The following is a 22,801-nucleotide window of genomic DNA, read 5'->3' as shown; positions in this document are numbered from 1 at the left end:
TTGAACTGAGCCACATTTCTCTGTATTGTCCTCCAGGATATTCATAAGTGCTTTGGAGTAGCTAGGTGGTACAGTGGATAGAATTCTGGGCCTGGAATCAGGGAGACCCATCTTCTGGAGTTTAAATCCAGCCTCAGACACTAGCTGTGTGACCTTGGATAAGTCACTTAACCCTGTTTGCCTCAGTTTCCTCATCTGTCAAATGAGTTAGAGAAGGAAATGGCAAACCACTTCAGTATCTTTGCCAAGAAAACCCCAGACGAAGTCACCAGGAGTAAGAGAATGACTGAACAACAAAATCACAAAGTGCGTTTAACGTTCGCGAAGCACTTCACATGCGGACTCCCTTCTTGCCCCCAGCAACAGCCCCGCGAGACAAATGTTATGATTATCCCCATTTTACAGATGAAGAAACCGAGTCTGAGAGAGGTTAAGTGATTTACCCAGAGTTAAGAAGTGTCTGAGGCTGGATTGTAACGCAGACCTTCTTGCCTCCAATTCTGATACTCTACTATGCCCCTTAGCTGTCTCAGTGGAGAGGGGCTTTGTCAGACTTCTTGCTGAAATCCAGATGTTGTCATTCCTTTCACCTGTCAGTCTAGTATTCTTATGGTTTATAAATGCTCGACAAACATTACTGTATCTTACTGTCTTAGCACAGTATCTGGGTTGGTACTTTTAAGTACAGGCTTAACAAGAGTTTTAGAATCCATTCATTCATTTGATGCTGACAACAGCCCTGTGAGGTAGGAAATGCAGTACGAGGAAAAGAATACTGACTCCACATTCAGGGACGAGGGTTCAAATCCTACCCCTAGTGCTTATAAATTGTATGACCTTGGGCGAATCACTCTACTGCCTTGGGTCTTAGTGTTCTCAACTGTGCAATGAGGGAGTGTGATGTTAATGGGATGTAAGATCTTCCCCACCCATTAATAGGCCTCACATGGAGCCCATTGAGGGAAGGTTGCTTAGGGGAGGCTTGGTTGTAGGAAGGCTTTCACACCTTTTGCTAATTTCTAATTAGGCACTGAGTCACAAGGGTGGTGATGCCTTCTGTCTCTGAGAACTGTATATATACTCTGAATTGGTATTTTGCTTTGAGGGTTCACTTAGGAGAAAGATCTTTTGATTCCCTGGTCAAAACTGAATAGCCAGATGTTCAGACTGCTCAACAGCTCAGATGTAAAGGCTCTCTTGATTTAGTTGTGTATGTAAAGCATATAGCAATATTGCTTTGATTCAGGTAGTCAGAGCCCTGTCTGTTGGTCTAATTTCTTTGCAAGTATTTTCTCTGCTTATATTTTCTCTGATGTTCAGGGGGCTGACTTTTCCCCTGTACTAATGAATGTAATTAAAGAAGATTGTTGACCCCTAAAAAGCTGTCTTTCTTAGTAAAGCAGATTAAAGAACCTGGGCTAGCAGGCCATCCTGGATATGCTAGGGTGCTTGCTGTTACAGGGAGTTGGATTAGATGGCCTTTGAGGTGCCTTATAAGTGTTAACTCTGCCCATTTACAGATGAGCAAACTGAGGCTCAGAGAATTCATGTGTCTCGCCCACTTGCCCATATGTTTAGAAAGTGAGAATTGAGACTTTCACTCCTGCTCACGGTGTAACCCAATCACAAATGGACATGAGTTTAGCTTGGTATGACTTTGTCCTTAACCTTGAGGCCTCCTAATGATCACTGCTCCAAGTTCTCAAAAACCATTCCTTTAAGAATTTGTTCCAGAATTAGGCCAAGGGTCAGTGTGGAGCTTATTGATCTCTAGTTCGCAATACCTATCTTCGTACTTCTTAGAAAATGAGCATTTGCCCAACTCCAGCCTTGGGCATCTCTCCTATTCTTCATAATTCCCCAAATGTCACTGAAGTCCAGTGTCCTGGACCTCAGAGATGCTTAATAAATGCCTTCTGATTCTCTGCTTTGTTCCTAAGTTGGTTCCATCCTGAGCATCCACCATACCCCCAAAAGGTCAAATTTGAAGCAGCCTTTTTCATCTTACTTCTACAGTGGATGGAATGATGGAAAAGGAAAATCAAGAACTTTGACTTGAATCATCATTTAGCTATCGTTATTTTTAATATGTGATATTTGCCCAATGGTCCAGCAAATTCACACACCTTGAGGGCCTGCACCGTATCAGTGCAGACATTCTTACAATAAATAAAACCAAAAGATGAAAAAATGTTAGCCAAATGGAAGGCCAGCTTGCAGAGGCCCTCCCTTTGGAAACAGAAATGGAACGATGGGGCTGGAGGAGCTGGCATCAGTCTACCTTCCAATACACTACAAAATGTTGTTTCCTGGTATACTTAGTCACTGGACCTTACTGTGCTCATGATGAACTTAAAAAAGCAGCAAACTGAAGAGTATCGCAGCTTTGGTACCAACAGTCATTAAGGAGGATGCATAAGGAGAGAAATCCTGTGAAGAGCTTAACCAGATCCTCCAAAAACCCACAACCCAAATCCTTCGCATTGCCAAATGGTTCAGTGGATGTTATTTGATCAATTGGAGTGGCACTAAAAAAGATTCATTACTATCTGTTTTGCCATTGTACTTAAAGGGCCACTGGGCTTTTCCATTGAACTTGTAACTGAAGCCTCCTTTATATGTTGTCTCCCTTCATTAAAATGGGAGCTTCTTGAGAGCAGAGGCTGTCTTACTTTTCTATTTGTATGGCCAACATTTAGCACATGAAAAATACTTTTTTCATTGATGAAGACCTTTTCATTCATTCATTCTTGATTCCAAGACCTGTTCTCTATCTGCTATGCCGCATAGTTTTTCAGGGAATATATAACAGAATATAAAAAAGACATGCCCAGCTGGATATGCCAAAGGGAAAAAAACAGCAATCATGCTGATAAACACAGAATGTTAAATCCCATTACAATAAACTTCAAGGTATTGTTAAAATTACTTTATGCTGGAACAATGAGGCGGGTTCAGAATTGAACAGGAGAAGAACTGGAGTACCTTTGGGAAATTGTCTAGTGTTTTTTTTTCAAACTTTAAGATTTTTTATTTTTAGTTTACAACACTCTGTTCTACATAATTTTGAGTTCCAGATTTTCTTCCCCCCTCCCACCTCCCCCCTTCCCCCTCCCTCCCCAAGACGACATGGAATCTGAAATATCTTCTACATATAACTTTGCATTGAACTTATTTATACAATAGTCAAGTTGTAAAGAAGAATTATGACCAATGGAATGAATCATGAGAAAGAAGAAGCAGAACCAAAAAAAAAAACCCAAAAACAAAAACAAAAGAGAAAAAAAACGAAGGGAAAAAAGGCAAGCATAAAGTGTGCCTCAATCTGCATTCAGACTCCATAGTTCTTTCTCTGAATGTAGATAGCATTCTCCATCATGAGTCCTTTGGAGCTGTCTTTGCATCTTATATTGCTGAGACAAGAAAGTCTATCAGGGTTAGTCATCACAGAATCCATATATCTGTGGTTGTGTATAATGTTCTGGTTCTGCTCCACTCACTCAGCATTATATCACGTAGCTTTTTCCAGGTTATTATGAAGTCCGTATCGTCCTCATTTCTTATAGCACAATAGTATTCCATTACCTTCATATACCACAGCTTGTTCAGCCATTCCCCAATTGATGGGCATCCCCTTGATTTCCAATTCTTTGCTACTACAAAAAAGAGCCTCTATAAATATTTTTGTACATATGGGTCCTTTTCCCACTTGTGTGATCTCTTTGGGATACAACCCTAGAAGTGGTATTGCTGGGTCAAAGGGTATGAACATTTTTATAGCCCTTTGGGCATAGTTCCCAATTGTTCTCCAGAACAGCTGGATCAGTTCACAACTCCACCTATTGTCTAGTGTTTTTGATGGCCCTGAGCTTCCTCCTGAAACATAATAGGTCTATCTTTTTAGAACCGATGCTTAAAAATATTTTAAAACAAGGAAGGAAGCAAGCATTTATTAATCTCCTACCTTGTGCCAGGCACTATGCTAATTGGTTTATCTCATTTGATATTATCATTATCATCATCTCATTCGATCCTCACAACAACCCTGGGGAGGGGGTTATTATGCTATTATTCCCATTTTATTGTTGAGACAGAGGTTAAGTAATTCGCTTAGGGTCACACAGTCAGTAAGGTTCTGATGCCAGAATTGAGATCAGGTCTTCACGTCTCTAGGCCTAGCACTCTGTCTACTGTGCCAATATGGCTGTGAGGTGTAGGATGCTCTAGTCTCTGAAGATCTGAAGTTGAGAATCATGGAGAAGGTGATGGAGAAGTATTTGGTGGCCATAAGCAGGCTGCGATCCATTGCAAATGAGGAATCACACAGGAGTTGTGGTGAATAAGGCATGTCATCAGAAAAAATTATGAATGAAAATGAAAGAGTTGGTCATGAAGCAAGATCAAAGGACAATCAATGAAAGTCTTATGTGTTCCACTGGTGTCCACACCACCTAAAGAGAACTTGGAGACAGTTCCGAACACACTGGGTGGAGCCTCCGTTGGTGAATCTATGGGAGACGTGACTGGAAGTTATATGGGATGGGCATGAATGGATGGTCTATAGCAGCACTGTTGGAGGGAATAATCACATCAAGTTCACAGATCCATCAAGAGTATTGGAGTATGTTGGAATTACGTTGCATTGAACATTATATGACATGAATGAGTTATTACATTTCTTTCTACATACTTTTTTGTTGTAATGGAAGTTGTAATAGGGCTCAATTTACAGCATATTAGAACCAGAAGGGACTAGAGAGCAGAGAAGTCATCTGTTCAGCATACCTGTGGAGATGAGAAAAATATGGCTCTGGGAGATTAATTGGTTGGTAAGTTGTAGGGCCGGGAAATAAAGCTGAGTTGCCTGACTCCTAATCCATCACTCTTTCTAATCACAGTCATAGAAGCTTGGTGCTGGAACAGACCTCAGACCATTTAGTGCAACCTCTACCTGAAAAAGGATCCCCCTTCTCAACATACTCAACAATAGGTCATCTGGCTTTCATTTGAATGCCTCTAAGGAAGAGAAACACACTACCTTTGGAGGCAGCCATTCCACTTTTTGATAGTTTAATGATCGGGAAGGTTTGGGGAGCAGGGCTTGGAGAAGGGAGGAGTTCCCCTTACATTGAGCCTAAAGTTGTTTGTATCCATCAATTTTAATTCTTTCCTTTGGGACCAGGCAAAATAAGTCTATGCCACACTGTCTGTTTAACCAAATTGTTATAGGCTCACAGGCATACAGGTAGATATAGCTATGCACCATACATATATAACATGTCTACAGACATAGACATATGTTTCTGTATGTATTATAGACTACATCTCTGTGTAGATTGTGTCTATGGCCATATGTGTATACGTCTATGTACATATCTATAGATGTGGATGTAGGTATATATGTATATATATATATATATATATATATATATAGACAAAGGCATACATAGGTATTCATATGTATATTTAGATACATATCTATAGACATAGTTGTATGTGTCTACATACATGCACGTGTATGTTTCTGTGTGTGTAATACACACACACACACACACATAATTACACTCACCTACATCAGTGGCTGTTGTTTTGGGAGAGATGTAAGGTGTCTGATTTTCATTCTGTTTAGAGATTCGACTGAGCTCTGACTGATAGGAAAGGATTAGTTCGACCAAGAGGAAGTACATGGTATTTCAATCTTTTTGAGAGGTAGAATGATAGAGTGTGAAATGGATAGATTGTAAGAGGGAACAACGGTTGGGAATAACAGATTGGGTAGGGCTAATTGCTCAAAGATACGTGAGTCGTCAAGTCCTGCGGAGTTTGAACAACATTCATCAGAGAACATTAGAGTCAGAAGGGCCTTCTAGTGCAAAAGTATGATTTTTCCAGAGGAAGAAATTGAAGTCCAGAGACCCTGAGTTGTTTGCCCAAGGCTACCCAGATAATCCTGGAAGAGTGACCGTTATTATATTCCTTTTCTGATTCCCAGGCTATGCTCAGAAGCTAACTGGAAACCAATGTAAGATTTGGAGCATTGAAAATCAGGCTGACGGTACCTAAAGTAGATGAATTTTGAAGTGGGGAAGGAGGGAGGGAATAAGCATTTATATAGCACCTACTGCATGCCAGGCACTATGCTAAGTGTTTTCTACAAATTTTAATTTTATTTGATCTTCACAATAACCCTACAAGGGTTATGTATGTGCTATTATTATCCCCGTTTTACAGTTTAGGACACTGAGGTATATGGAAGGTAAATGACTTGCCCCGTCAGGATCACACTGAAGCTGTTTTTGAGCTTAGATCTTCCTGAGTCCAGGTCCAGCACTCTATCCACTATGCACTAGTTGCCTCTAAAGTGGTATTTGAGACTGAAGAAGAAAAAGATAAGAAGGCAGCTGTTGTTCAGTAATTTTTTTAGTCGTGTCTGACTCTTTGTGCATGCATTCAGGGTTTTCTTAGCAAAGACACTGGAGCAATTTGTCATTTCCTTCTCCAGCTCATTTTACAGATGAGAAAACCAGAGCAAACAGGGTTAAGTGACTTGCCCAGGGTTACATAGCTAGGAAGTGTCTGAGGTCAGATTTGAACTCAAGACAGATTAAGATGTAAAGAATGGGGGCAGCTAGGGGGCACAGAGGACAGAGCACCAGCCCTGGAGTCAGGAGGACCTGAATTCAAATCCAGCCTCAGACACTATCTGAATGACTTTAGGCAAGTCACATATCCCCGATTGCCTCCAAAGGTGGGGGGAGGGGTGTGAAGATGTGAAGAGTAAATATTGAACATTTAACTATTCTGAGCTCCCCTTCCCCCTCCAAGAAGTAATGCTTCCTAACCATTTGACAGAAGAGACAGCCATAATAACTCATTTACTTTTAAAATGGGAGATGACTTCTACAGACCCACTCAATGGTAAGCCTTTAAGCGTTATGCTGATCTGTATATTTATAGAAGTAAATCAAGAAAAGCCAAGCTTCCAATGCAAATGTTACCACTAAGGCTTGTTAGTAATTTGGGACCATATTCTGGAACGTAATTTGGCAGCAGAGACACCTAATGAGGATTCCCCATGTTTCATCCTTTTTAAAGAAACATACAAGATTTTGCTAGAAGGCCAATTTTTCTGGGGGGAAACAGTATAACCTTGCAGTCTGTAGAAATCCACTAACATTCTCCCTAAGAAAAGAATGGAAGGCATATTTACTTGTTTTAAAGAAAAAAAAACAACCTTCTAATTTCTTTGCTATCGCCCATTTTCTTGGGAAAGGCTTACCTTTCAGCCTTAAAAAGATATTCCATTCTCTTCAGAGTCCTGCAAGAAATGCTAGCAGAACCGGAAAGCAGTTGGAAAGAAATGGGGTTTAGATTAGCATTCTACGCCATATGCCACCATAAGCTGCACATGAATACTTTGTCCTTAATATAAAAGGTCACATCACGAAGAAATAAGAACCTGAGGAGATTTTATAATTATGGGTAGGGAGAGAGTACTTGGCCTGTTGAGGGTCCTGTATCAAGTGTGCTTTGTACTTCAGATAAATACTTGTTATAAGTGTGACTCATGCCCTAGCCTTTGTTAACTTTTTAATGGAATCTAACTAGGGGGAAGAGGAAGGGAACAAGTAATTATTAAGTGCCTACTGTGTGCTAGGCAGTGGACTGAGATCTTTACAGATATTATCCCATTTGATCCTCACAACAAAGCTTTGAGGTAGGTATTACTATTATCCCCATTTTACAGTTAAGGAAACTGAGGCAGATAGAGATCAGATGATGTTCCCTGGGGTCACAGGGCCAGTAAGTCTTTGAGGCTGGAGTTGAACTCAGGTCTTCCTGACTCCAGGTTCAGCACTCTCCATTGTATGACAAAGCTTTATTTGATTCAATTCAAGTATTTAATGACTATGTGTGTGCTCCCCTCCATTTCAAATTTCTCTACTCTGCTAACTTTTGTGACACTACATTATTGTGATTCTTCTATGTATCTATATCACTACTATTTGCTTTACTAGATATTCTTCTTTCCAACCCCTTAACACTGGCTTTCCCCAAGCTTCTTTTCCTGTCCATCTTTTTTTCCTCAGTATTCTCTACCATATCAACCTCTTCCACTCCTATAGCATTAATTATGAACAAGATGTAGATAAGTCCCAAATCTGTATTTCCAATCTTGACCCTTCTCCTGAGCTCAAAACTTGCCCTTATAACTGTCTACTGAATGCCTCCATCCGGATATTGTCATCATCCCATTTCCATCAAAATCAACATGACCCAAACTGAATTAATCATATCCCTCCCCCAAATCTATGCTTCCTGTTGACTTCTTGTATTTCTCATATGGCACCACTATCATCCCAATAACCCATTCTCAACACTCTAATTACCCTTTGACTGATCCTTTGTTGTTACATGCCATGCAACCCTCACAACAACCCCATGAGAAAGGTGCTAGAGGGATTATTAACTGAATTTTAGATATGAGGAAGCTGAGATTCAGAAAAGTTGACTTACCTACACATAACTACTAGGTGTCAGAGACGGGCTTTGAATCCTAGTCTTTCCTAATTCCTTGTCTAAAGTTGTTTCCACTATTTTGTGCAGACTGTGTTGGATACCCACCTTTCCCTTGCTACAAAAAGAAAACACGTATTAACGAGGAAAGTTTTAAAATTTTATGAAAGGAGCAATTTTATTTGTTTTTTAGGTGTCAAATTGGTTTGCTAACGCAAGACGTCGCCTTAAGAATACCGTCCGGCAACCGGATCTGAGCTGGGCTTTGCGAATAAAACTCTACAACAAATATGTGCAAGGAAATGCAGAAAGACTTAGTGTGAGCAGTGATGATTCATGTTCTGAAGGTTTGTTAGATTTTTTTATTTGCTCCTGGATTTAGAAGGTTACCTTGATTTTTAATTGTTTTTAACAAGTTAGTGATCTGTCCCATAAGACCTATTGGTGCCATATTGGTTCTTTTTTATTGCATGAGGTAACGTTGCTGTTGTAATGTTATAAATGACCAACAGATTTGTTACATTTTCCCCTTGTTTAAGGAGTTATGTGTCAGAATAACACCCTCTGAAAAAGTCATTAAAGTTGAATTAAAATAGCAGGGGGGAGGGATACGTACAAACAACTTCTACTTTCATTTTAGCAAAAGATCCAACTTATTTTTAAAAAATAATTTTATTTCAATTTTTTAAAATCTATTTTCTCTTCCCCTCACTCATCCTGTTCGGGGTGTGGGGGGCAGTGGGGGAAACCTTTATAATAAATTCGCATTATCAAGCAAACCAAATTCCCTCACTGGCCATGTCCAAATATATGTGTGTGTATACTGTTTTTAAGGAGTTGACCTTTATGTCTCTAAGCATCACATCTCACAATTGAATGGTTAGGTAAGAGCGCGCATATTTTACTACCTGCAGTTTACTACTTAGAACTTCTTGCCTCCCTCAGATGGAGAAAATCCCCCAAGAAACCACGTGAACGAATCAGGGTATAATAACCCAGTTCACCATGCAGTCATTAAAACAGAGAGCTCTGTGATCAAAACTGGAGTGAGACCAGAGCCCGGCCCCAACGAGGACTACGTGTCACCCCCCAAATACAAGAGCAGCTTGTTGAACCGGTACCTTAATGACTCTTTGCGACACGTCATGGCCACAAATGCAGCAATGATGGGGAAAACGAGACAGAGAAACCATTCGGGGTCATTTAGTTCCAATGAATTTGAGGAAGAGCTCGTGTCTCCATCATCATCAGAAACTGAAGGCAACTTTGTCTATCGAACAGGTAAGTGGATGCGTTTTGTTTTTTTTTTAGCGGGCCAGAATTTAAATGGGGCCCAAATTTTGCTACCCAGGCCTGACTCTTGCTGCCGTTGCTATTGTGTGTGCCTCAGGCAGTGCTAGATCATACCTTTAGCAACAGGAATACTTGAGTTGAGTGGGGTGGGGGAAGACTGATACCCCTCTAAGGAGATACAGGTGGACTTTTTCATCTAATGAAGATAGGCTTTTGGAGGGCTGGGTTGATGTTGGCCTTTATGAACAGAGAGCTCTGAAAAAGGTCGTGCAGGGGGAAAAGTCCTGACCTGAGTGTCCATCCTTGTTTGCGACTTGTTATCTGTGTTGTATTAGTCAATGATGATACTAACTGCATTTATATAGTGCTGAGGATTTGCAAAGCATTTTGCATACATTATCTCATTTAACTCTCACAGTGGGCCCTATAAGGGAAGGATTATGGGTATTATTATCCCCACTCTGCAAATGGACCCTCTGAGCTTAAGGAGGTTAAGTGACTTGCTTATGGCCACCTAGCTCCTAAGCCAGTCAATTGACTGCAGCATAAGAAAGAAGATGGAAATGCAGACTAGTGCTGTGATTTCACTGGTATAGGGAACTTCCTGGTGAGGAAAGACCCTACCAATGCACCATCCCTGCAACATGTAGTCAAAACAAATAGAGGCCAGAGTTGAGTAGCAGATGGATTGAAATGGGCAGGATGAAGCCTTTGAGAAGGGCACCATGGGAAAAGCTGAAGTAATGAATGAACTCAACTTTCAGATAGAGAAAAAATAAGCAATTACAATTTTTAAATTTTTACCCTGACTCCAGTTCCCTTGAGTTTTTAGAGAAGCTTCATATTAGAGGACATTTGCCCAAGGGGACTTGGGGTTTGTGTTACAGAGAGTGTAGTTAGAGCCCTAAATCTGAAAATGGTACAGGCAGTCTCCTCTAGAGGCATGGAGGAGATGGGAATAAGGGTGGTATGGATGCATGCTGGCTAAGAAGTGTATGTGCATATGTATTATGTGCATGTGGTATATACATTCAATGCATACACACACATACACACACACACCTCCAAACCAGAATGCATATGTATGTGCAGACATACATATACATATATACACATATATACTTCCAAGCCTTCCAAGAAAAAAGTATATGTGTGTATGTATATGTTTATGTATAGTTCTTAGATTTAATAAATACATACACACATATTTATTATGTTCAGTGCTTTTTAGAGGGTAGGTTGGGTAACTAAGTTTAACTTTGCAAAAGAGGTCAGGTCTCACTTCCTGATGACCTCTTTAGGTATAATCCAGAGATCAATTTTCCATATTGAATACTAGAGCTTCCATTTAGTTGTTTAGTTAACACTGAATTTAGAATCAGAAAACCTAAGTTTGAGTGTCCTGATAAGTATAATCCAATATAGTCATTTTCCCCTGAAAACCTATATATTTTATTTTATGCACTGAAAAAACATGATTCTTAGAAGAGATCCATAGCCCCTGCCAGACCGCCAAAGGGTTTCACGACACAAAAGAAGTTTAGGACCCGTGGCTTAGATCTTCAAAGTTTCTCCCAGTTCTGACATTCGGTAGTTTAAGGTTACTTAAAAAAAAAAAGACAAATCATTACATCATTTGCCCAGTATGCTTACTGTTTGGAAAAAGCATGCCACTTTTAGAGGTGGTAAAATATAAACTCTTAAGAACATTAGGCAATGCGTGTGCATTGGGGACTACTTTTCAAAGTTAAATGTCTAGGTCATTTAAGGTTTGGCTTTTTTCCCCCCTGAACATTCCAAATGCATTTGGTCCATATTATGAGCTAATTATTAGCCAAGTTTTATTTTTAAATCAAAGCATTTTTAGTTACACAAGCTGAGAGAAAGCAGCTTAGACATAAAAACTTATTTCCCCCTGCACATGTGTAACTAAATTTTGCTGTGGTGGAAGAAAAACTATCATGCCGCCAGTGCTCTAAGACCTGCTTGTGAAGTTTCAGACTCATAGAATATAAGCTCCTTGAGGACCGGGATTGTATCATCAGCACCAGCACAGTGCCTGGCACGTAGTAAGCACTTAATAAATGTTTGTTGATTAATTCGTTGATTTCATACCAGAACTTTTCTCATGGAGACAATGTAACAAAGCTATCTATTGTAGCTCTTTGAGGAGGTGCCCCTCACCCTGTGGAAGCTTTCCTTCCTACACATGGCTTGGTTAGAAATCCTTTTGGTTTCCTTCTAGCTCTTGCACAAAAATCCTGGAAATCTCTCTAGGGTCTCAGTAGCCCTGAGACACTAAGGCAGCTTTGCATAGTGTAATGAAGAGTGCTAGACTTGGAGCTAAATGAGACTTGGGTTAGAATCCTGCCTCTAGGATTTACTAGCTGTTTGACCTTTGCACTGGTAACTTCACGTCTCTGAGTCTCCATTCTCTCTCAGTAAAATGGAGGCAATATTTCCTGTATTAATGCCCTCTCAGAATTAAATGAGTTAATAGTAAAAGCTAACATTTACACAGTGCTTCAAGTTTCACCAAGAATTTGACATATATCATTCCCCAGCTTTTGACCCAAGCTTGGTGCAAAGAGCACAGCCCTATGGAGTCAAAAGACCTTGGGTAAAATCTAACTCCTAATACTTGCTACAGCTGATACATTCATACGTATTTTTTGCTTATTGTTTCCCCCATTAGATTGTGAGCTTCTTTAGGGTAGGGACTGTCTTTTCCTTCTTTTTGAATCCCTAGCAGCACAGTGCTTGGCACATAGTAGGAGCTTAAGAAATGTTTTTGGTTGGTTGGCACATAGTAGGCACTTAACAAATGTCTACTGACTGACTGAAGTTGGGCAAGTCACAACCTCTCTGGGCCTCAGCTAAGCTTCCTTAAAATTAAGGGGTTGGATTAGATCGTCTTGTAGGTGTTTATCAGCTTGAATTCTATGGTCTCATTTGCTCCTTGCAAGAATCCTGTGAAGTAGTCCGAGCAGGTATTATTATCCTACTCTTCAGGTGATAAAACAGAATTTAGAGAAGGGAAGTGACTAAACTAAATGTGATTCCAGGATTAGGTCCAGCCCACACCTTCTGACTCTCATGCCAGTATTCTCTCACTTCCCATGTATGCCTACCTCATTTGTTTCACTAATTTTTTAAAAATTGACTTCCAGGACAGAGAGAGAGGGAGGAGGGGTTAGGACCTGGGGGGGGGGGAGGGGGAAGAGAGAGAGAGAAAACTGTAGCCCAAGACTATAGTCCTAACTGGAGATGTTACTGGAACCTACCAGTGCAAAGGCAAATTATTTTTTTCCTGTGAGTTGCCTGTAGGTCTGAAGTTTTAAACATTTATGAGAACAACATCTACAATTAGAAGTGGTTAGAATTAAGAAGATAATTGCACAACTGTATTTCTAAAAATAAAGGGAAATATATTCACTCAGCACTTTGTTTTGGATGAAATCATCCAAATTGAAGTTTGCCAAATGCCCATGTAACAGGCAAGCTCTGGTTATTATCCAGAAACATTACAAGCCACTTTCATGATGTCAGATTATCAAATTATAATTTTCAGATGTAAGAAGAATTGGTTATCCCATGAAAAGCTGATTACATGTCTGTATAGCCAAGGAACCCAAGTGAACTTTTCAGGACAACTGACCAAGCTTCAAAATTTACTCCATCATCCCTGGGTGGGGTCCCTTTCCCAAAAGGTGGCTAGATAAGGACAGATTTGGGTTTACACAAAAACAGGCCTCTCCTTGTTCCATCCTCCAGAGACAGTGTTCCACCCACATTCCTTGTAGGACACTTAGGCCTAGGATATTCTACTGGCCATGAACTACTTCCAGCCCAAGTACTGCATCATCGGCAAAGATTAGCACACTATATCTTACATACACACATATACATGCATGTATATACACACATATGTACACATATGTACATACACATAAATACACATGTGTAAACATATATAATCATTTATATATGCACACATTATGTGTGTATATTACGTATACATACACACATATATGTATATATATGTATGTATATATATATAGATATATACACCACACTCTGTGTATGTGTGTATGTGTGTCTGTCTTTCTGTCTGTGTGGGCTTACACTTTCCCAATTCCAACACCATTGGTAAGTCAGGTTCCCTATTTCTCTATCTTCTTTCAGAATTCTAGAGATACCCCTGAGAAGCCGTGTGGTTCTTCTGAGGCTATTGTTTACCAGCCCCCAGTCTACTGTATTCCCTTCTGCTCTAATATCAGTTGCAAGTGTCTGTTAGTATTTTCCCAATATCATTTTGACCATTTGCTTTCTCGATATCAACTAACTGATTGACAGTAGTTAGCTTTAACAAAAGTATATTTACTGCAAACATACAGTAAGACCCCAAACTAAAAATGTTCCCCCAGAATGGCAGTATGTTCCGTTCTCTACATCTCAGTCCATGGGGAGAATGGGCTCAGACTTAATTTGTTTGCTACTTAACAATTTGCTCAACCAGATTGACTTCCAGCATGGATTTAGGGTTAGTGTAGTGCGCCAGCTGGACCAGGTAGCCCCCGACCTATAGGACATAGTGTCTTTACTGAGTGTATTCAATGCTGAGCTGGTTCTTATAGGTATTTCCTTGGGTGCTGTGCTGGTGCTTTATTCCACTTGGCTGTGTCTGTCATGGACACCCATCATTGATCCTCTCATAGTTCCTTTGACCTTTTGAAACTCACAAGGTCTAAACCTGGTTTGCTCCATCTCTGACACTTATTCACCCAAGAGCAGAATAGAAGACAGAGCAGAGACAGAAGAAACTAAAACACCATGTGTTCGAGGCCACATATCAGCCCAGGAGGAGAGAGTCAGCCTAAGGCGCTACTTTTCTCCCTACCCAGAGGCTTACAGTAGTTCTTGCCTCACTTGCCACCAGGGAAAGAGAAAGTTTGAGTTCTTTAACTGATACTTTTCTGTGGACACTTAGTTCTGGGTCAGTAGTGAGGTAAAAGCCATGGAATAAGTAGACAAGAGACTGTCACAGAATACCCATGAGTACTCTGAAACCCTTCCTTCTCACATCATCATGCATTTCTGAAAGCATGCTTCCTAAGACCTCCAGGTGGCCATTCAGCACCCAGAACACTGTGCATACTTTAGGACCTGGGCCTGCACTGACCAGTCCCCCATTATACTGCTTTACACTGAAATTTGGCTTACCTAGAAAACTGGACTTCTCTTTCACCTGTGAAAGGGAAGTCTGAAGGATATGAATTGTTGAGGGAGAGCCTACCCACAATCCTATAGGTTTCAAAAGCAAAAGGATAAATGAACCTTGAAGAGGAATAAAATGGAACTGTGTAGGACCTAGGTATGCAACCAACTCAGAGAGGATCTGTTGCTACTTCAGTCTTTAAGTATTTATGACACACAGACAATTCAGATTTGATGCAAACAGGATTGTTGTTCAGTCATTTCAGGCATATCTGATGCTTCATTACCCTATTTGGATTTTTCTTGGCAAAGATACTGGAGTGGTTTCCCATTTCCTCCTCCAGCTCATTTTTACAGATGAAGAAACTGAGGCAAACAGGGTCAAGTGACTTGCTCAGGGTCACACAGTTAGTGAGTGTTCAAGACTGTATTTGAACTCAGATCTTCCTGACTCCAGGCCCAGTTCTCTATCCACTGTGCCACCTAGCTGCCCTAAGAACACAGCCTACCAAATGACTGCCACCTGCTATGCTAAAATGCCTAGTGATTCCACAGCTAAAGAAGGTGGGTGATCCACAATGTCAAATAGTCTTCAAAGCTGGCGAGAGGTCAAATGGGAGGACTGGGAAAAGATTAAGCAGCTAAGAGAGTTTTCATAACCTTTGAGAGAACAATTTCTGTAGAATGAAAGGTTTGGAAGCCAGATTACAAGGGGGTGAGAAATGATTTGTTGTAGAAGCGAAGGCAATAAATACAAAATCTTCTTCCTAGTTGCTTAGCAGTGAAAGATAAGAGAGATATAAGAAGGTAACTTGAGGGCATGGCAAGGCCAAATGGTCTTACTGAAGAATGGGGAGAGCTGGATATATTTATGAGCAGCAGGGAAGGAGCATGAAACTGAAGGTGAAAGAAGAAATTATCTATGGGGCAAGTTTCCAGTGAGATGGAAGGGAATGAGATCAAGCACACTATTAGAGGGTTTGGCCTTGGGAAAGAGAGCAGCCAACTAATCCTCTGAGACTGGAGGGAAGAACAGATGGGCCCTGAGCCAATGGTACTTTGGTTTGGGCTTAGGGGGCTGGGTAGGGCAAGACTGGGTAAAGTTCTGCAGCTAGAGTCTTGGGTAGTATCAGGATGCTGAAGCCTGAAGAGAGAATCATGGGAAGGTATGAGGGAAGAGGCTACCTAATAGAGATGACTCATTTCCAAATTATGCCTAGAACCAACCATGTATCAGAAAAGAAAGAAACTCTTCCTCCTTTTCTTTTTCCCTTCCATCTTCTCTTCCTCCTACCCCTTTCTTTGTCTACCATTGCCTCCTTCTCTCTCTTTCCCCCTCCCAACTTCTTTTCCTTCTTCCTAGGTCTCCTCCCTCCAATTCTGTTCTCTGTTGGCATGTACGCCCTGCCCCCATCTCTCAGGACCAGGGATTTACATTAAGACTATTAGCCCATAGTTCAGGCATATAAAGATCTAAATAAGCAAGCCTAGAGATGGTATTACACCCCTTATGGTGTTGTTTCTATGAGAGAATACTTTCTGAGTTCCAAGCAAATGACTTACATACAAACTTCTGGAACACAATTGGTTGATTAGTTGAGGGTTTTCTGAAGTGTATAAATTATGTGCTTTTGTAAATTAAAGCTTTTTGAAGTGTACCGTTGAGCTATTGAAGGAAATTCTATGGTTAATTCTTTCGTAAAATGAATAATCACTTCATAATGTATCTCTGTGGATATGTGTGTATATACTCGCTCAATATGTATGTGTATGTATGTAAGTGTGTGTATATATATATACATGTAATATATATACATATTTATACATGTAATGTATATATACATATCGTATACATATTTCACTTGTTCAAAATGGGATAGACCTTTATGGAATGCAAGAGAGGCTTCCATAGCTAGTTACCAAAGATGTTAAGCATCGTATATGCTGGAACTTCCTTTTGAGAGTTAATCTTCAAATACTTTTCTCCCAATGCATGTATTATGTACTCTTATTTTTAGTGAAAGAATTGAGTATTCTCTACGTGAATTCTCAGACATTCCATTCCAGGCATGAAAATTACTGGTTGGCTCTTCAGTAGGATAGAATAAAATGCTCAACAGCGGGCCCAGCCAGTTATATTTAAGGAACACCACGAAAACTGTCATAGTCCTTGGTTCCATATATGGAGTACAATTCCTCCTCCCTCTTGAATGATGTGTTCCACCTAATTTCATTTTCCAGATAATGGAAGTTTGCCCTTTAAACACCAAATCTTTTTCATAAGAACCATTTCCATGGTTTCTATGAAATGTGCTTCATAATATCACTGCTTCTTTAAATAGACTATATGCTCCAATGTAACGATGACTCTGTAAGTACATCTTCCAGGTATGTGAATTATACCACATCTATGCATCCCATCCTCTGCAACTCTGGCCCATGTCCTCCCCTAAGTCCACCACAGAGGGCCAATCAATACACTTCTTCAAGACCTCTTAACATTTCCTAGATACTAGAGTAATTTTTAGACTACACTTATGATTTCATTGGTTTAGGGAACTCTTAATAAGAAACTCATTATCTTGACAGATCTAACCTGTGCTTCAGAGAGTTGGCCAGGGTGCTGAAAAGTTAGTGATTTGCCCAGAGCCACAGAGCCAGTATGAGGCAGAGACATGAACTCAGATCTTTCCGACTCCTATGCCATGCTGAATATACTGAACATAATTTAACCTTTCCTTGATGAATCTGGGTCATCATTATGACACATCAATCACCCATGGAACTAGACAATAGTAGTGATATCCTCATTTATCAACCCATTTACTTCTCAAGTTTGGTTCTGCTGCCTGGGATTTCTCTTCCCTCACTGTTAACCATTACATCTCAGTATTTTAGCTTCTAAGATCCATGAACTTTTATGGCTTCCTGTTTTTTATTCCAATCAATAAACTTAGTTTTACACACAAATTTACTTGAATATCCTCTCTAGCCTCACAGTAGCCACCCATTGCTCTATAATCTTCCTAAGACACTGCTCTAACCATATCACCCCTTATCCTGATCAAGGCTCATCCATGACCTGATGCCAAATGATCTTTCCAGACTCCTCTTCTATCCTTTATGCCAGTCAAACGGGCATTTCCTGAACATGATCATCATGCTTTTTTGTCCCAGTATCTTTGCTTATCTTATTTATTCCATTTGGAACACCCTTCTCAATTACTAATTAAAGGTTGAAGTCAAACTCAACTGTTTCTATGATCCCTTCTCTGATTCCTTCCTTTTCTCTCACCTGGATGTATTTCCTGTCTTCTAAGCTCCCCTAACACTTGCTCTGAACCTCTCTTATGTTTCATATTCTATCTTGTATTATGGTGATTTTCTTATTTTGCATTATAGTAAGCTCCATGAAGTGGTCACTGCACCTTATTCGATTTTGTATCCCCTACAGTGCTTTATACATAGTAGTTGCTTAGAATTCTGGGCGATCTCTAAGGTTTCTTCCAGCACTAAATCCTGAGTGATGGGCATTGATTGAATAAATGAAGAAAGGAATGACCCTAGAAGTCTTTTTCTGTTTTCTCTCTGGTTCAGGGCTTTGTTCGAGGTTTTGAGGTTGCCAGAAGTCCGTCCTCTGGATAAGTAGCGTGTTTCTATGGAAGTTTGAAGAGTTAAGTCAAATAGAGTTGAGCTGGGTAGCATGTCAAACAAGGCTGTGAACATCCTGGTCTTTCAGGAAGTGTGAAGCAGCGATGTTGTCAATGGATGATGTTGGTGATCTCAAAGGGCCTTCCTTGCTTTAAATTTATGGTCCTTTGATCTGAACAAGAGGAAGGCGATGGTGTTTATAGTTAAATTTTTTCCAGAGTTCACAGCACAGAATTCAATCACAATCATTCACTTCTTGAAAACAGCATCTTCTTCATGGAGGTTAACTCAAAGAAGTTGCATGAATTCCCCCCGCCCCGCCATCGTTCTGCATGCTGTTCAGAGTTGGTTGATTAATAGCAAAGGAAAATAGAACAGGAATACAAATTCCATCAGAGACATTTGCAGGCTTATTCAGAGATGACCATTCATCCTCTGTGTTTAATGTGTGGCTTAGCACAGTATGACAGTGGCAGAAGGGTTCCACTGAAGAAATATGGGCCCCTCCAGACAAAGCCCCTGCTTAGCTCACAGACATATCCAAGCCCAGAGGCAGCTCAATTTAGAAAACGTATACAATGTGTTTCCAAGCACCTTTCTGATTATGATGCTACTTTTCTTTAGCCTTTTCTATTCTTCCAGTGGTGTTCAGGGAGTCAGTGTAATGAAAGCAGAATAAATGTTGAAGGAATCTCAAGTCTGTTGTGTAGACAGACTCCAGGGCCCTGTGTCTGTCTGCTTCCTCTTTGGGTTCAAGTATTTTACTATATACCATGGGTATATGACAAGAAAAGGACCCCAAATAACTCTAAAACATGATTTAAAAACAAAGAAGGGAAAAATTAAAATGTAGAAAATTATTTAAATAATGCATGGCGGCAATGAAGTAAATTTTTTTCAATTAACAAAAATCTATTTTCTCTTACCTCCTCCCCATGAAAAAAAAAGGAAACTAACAAATATGCATACTCACAGAAAAGAAATTCCCACATTGGCCATGTGCAAAAAAAAAAAAATTCTGCACCCTGAGTCTCACACTTCTCTAGGAAGGTCAATGGTATGTTTCATCATTAGTCATCTGGAATGATGGGTAGTCACTGTGTTAATCAGATAAACAATGCATCATTCAAGTATCCAGGCAAACAAGAAAATCCCGAGTGATATAAAAAGTCTACAGTTTAGGAAATGAAAGTAAATGTGTCGTGAAAACCAAGTACAGTGATATATAGGTTAATTCAAGAAAAAAAAGCATAAAAGTAAGATAAATCTCAAAAAAACTCAACAGCGAAATGCAAGCAAAAACTCAGAAAGACAACAATAAAAGCTCATGAGTCTTCCATAGCTTGGCTTTCCCAACCAGCTGATAATTTCTAATATTCTGAGTCCTATTTCAGGACATTTTTTTAAGTTATCATATACACATGTTCTGGTCTCATGAAAAAGAGCTCTGATTCTTCTGGCTGATACTGAAAAGTTTTCCCTGGCCTTTGAGAGATTATATATGTTAAAACAGCATGACGAGAGTGACTGGACCCAAGGCCGGATCAAGGCAGTAAATATGAAGGGTTAAGGAACCTACAAAACTTAGCATTTTTTAAGGGAAAGAAAGAGCAAGTGCTTAGAAATGTTGAAACAGTGATTATGTTTCTCTGCCTCCTAGTATTCACAGTTTAGCTGTTGTATATGAGTAAAACAATTGTTGGCGATTTTCTGATAAATTCTGTGCATTTCAACGCCTTCTGCAGTGGCCACATCCCTTGTGCAGTTTTATAGTGGGGCCGTTCATACCACTATATTTAAGACTGTGTCAGTGTTTCCATTAAGAGACGTTTTCATTCCCTAGGGCTTCTAAGTCAGTCGTAAAAATTCAAGCCAAGTGCAAAGCTGGCACAGAAAGGGGTTTATTCTCCTTCTGTGTGTAGGACATTTAAGTGGGTAACTCCCAGTAACACTGAATTGAGTTAGTTTTGTAAACCCGCTACACCGAGATGTGACCAAATAAACTCTTCAAAGATGTCCTCTGCCTGGGAACAGAAACTCTGTGAAAGCGTTTTTCCCTGTCAGTGAAAACAGCAAGGCATTCTCTTCACTGGTCATGGGAGTATGTTTTCTTTATTTAGTTTGTAGCTGTTTTTTCCTCTCTGTCTCCCCACGTTGTTTCTAAAATTAAACAAGAATTTCTCTAGGTGAAAATTGGACTTGTAGATGCGAAAATACTCTTACCCAGGAAAAATCCAAGTCTCATTCCAGACCAGAGTTTTGATGTTTTTAAATTATGGAAACTTGTGTTTTTGTTTACTATTGGAAATTATATAATTTATAATTACTTTAGCTTGGGCCCAAGTCTTAAGGAAGCAAAAAGGGGGGGGTACAGTTTTCATTAATTTGTCCAGTTTTAAAAATAAGACTTGACAAATTCCATAATAGTTGTTTATATGAAGCATGTTGTGTTTAAATGACAGCTGAATAAAACTCCTTCTTTTCTAATCCTCTCTCTCCTTAATAATAGCTAAGTTCTCTTAGTCTGATGATACTGAAAAAGTCATTAGAATCGTAGACCCACAGAATGTGAGTTAAAAAGGACTTCTGAGATCCTTTTGGCCAAGCCTCTCTTATGACAGATAAGTAAATTGATGGAGAGGTTTATAATCACACATAATGTATAGTATATTATATTATAATTTTATAACGTTTGTTTTGAGATACTGATTCCTTAATTGGGGAGATATATGATCTTATTATCTGATATATCGTACTGCTTTGTTTGTAGAAATCAGTGGTTTTGGGTGCTTACTGATGAGTGCTTAAGTATATTTGATTTAAAACTTCAGAATTATTGAAATTTTGAGAATTTGGGAGGGGTGCAGTTGGGCTTCTTCATCATTCCTTTGTTTTGTTCCTACGGCTGAAGAGCTCTTGCAAGGGGTAAAGTGTGGCTCCAACTTGTCTGTGGTCTATAAGAGAGAGACAGTACCTGAGGATTCCCCATTGGTTAAAAAAAAGGGAAATTAGGATGGTTTGGAAAAGTCAATTTAATTTGGCAAATACATTAATATTCCTGGTAGCTGAGCTTGACACCAGGAGAACAAATCCGTCTGTGCTACTAAAGAGAGCACATGATGTAGTGGGAAGATCACTGGATTCCACCCAGAGACCTTGGGCTCTGATATTTTACCACCCATATGTCTGGCAAAATCCCTTACCTTTTCTGGGCCTCCCTTTCCTCATCTATAAGATGGAGGCCTTGGGCAAGATGATCACCAAGTTCCCTTTGGGTTCTTAGACCTATGAACTTTTGCTTGCTTCTATTCTGAAAAGTTGAGAGTCTCCCATTCACTGACCAAGAGGCCTCCAGGTTATCATCAGAAAGGGATTTTCAAAAATAAAACCCAAAACATCAGTGATGTTAGGTCTGTCTTTTGCCTGGGACTAAAAACTGTATTTAAAACTATCATACGCACCTTTATGGAAGTTAGGAGCTATTTTATTCTAAGTATTTTTGCCCAGCCTCCACTGTCTCCCAGGTCTATAACCAGGCCTTGACATCCACCTAGACAGGCAAAGCAGGACTATCATCCACTGACTTCCAATATTAATAGACCAGTAGTCTGAAAGTAGCCTGTCCCTACTGAACTCTGGTAACTCGGATAAGATGGTCAAAGCAAGTGACTGCTCACATAGAAAATTGATGCGCTCATTTTGTATATTTAGGATAAATGATTGATTTTACCTTATTAAATACAGGAAAAAGCTGTGATTTTGTTAGTATGGGGAACTCTTGGTGTGGGTCGTCCCTTCACCTAGCTTCATATAGCTAGTAATTGTCAGAGGCAGGATTTGAACTGAGGTCTTCCTGACTTGAAGCCTGGCCCTCTGTCCACTGTACTACACTGCCTCTTTGTATAAGGTTTAAAGAAAAAAAGGAGCCATGCCGAATGCAAAATAATGGTTTTTAGAAAGAACTTTTTCAATACAAAGTGGAAAAATAAGCTAAAATAACAGATGTAATCATAAAGAAAAGGAGGAATGATGAGCAAAAACTTTTAAAAAAGCATTTCAAAAGTAGCGTATCCAGAAAACACGTTTTGTTTTTCTAATGTTTCACCTGGAGGTCTGGATTTTG

The 22,801-nt window shown here is 39.8% G+C and overlaps 1 protein-coding gene across 1 annotated transcript in view; it reads left to right on the top strand.

The window, feature by feature from the left end:
- MKX (mohawk homeobox) overlaps positions 1-22,801 on the top strand; it is a 101,741-nt gene that overhangs the window by 12,097 nt on the left and 66,843 nt on the right. Inside the window, exons 3-4 of the mRNA XM_036761064.1 lie at positions 8,711-8,864; positions 9,463-9,798. Coding sequence (XP_036616959.1) covers positions 8,711-8,864; positions 9,463-9,798 — 490 coding nt within the window. The remainder of the gene's footprint in view (positions 1-8,710; positions 8,865-9,462; positions 9,799-22,801) is intronic.

The sequence above is a fragment of the Trichosurus vulpecula genome, chromosome 5 (assembly GCF_011100635.1).
Source record: "Trichosurus vulpecula isolate mTriVul1 chromosome 5, mTriVul1.pri, whole genome shotgun sequence".
Lineage (NCBI taxonomy): Eukaryota > Metazoa > Chordata > Mammalia > Diprotodontia > Phalangeridae > Trichosurus > Trichosurus vulpecula.
Note: the sequence above shows the minus strand (reverse complement) of the source record. Positions and strands in the feature narration are given on the sequence as shown.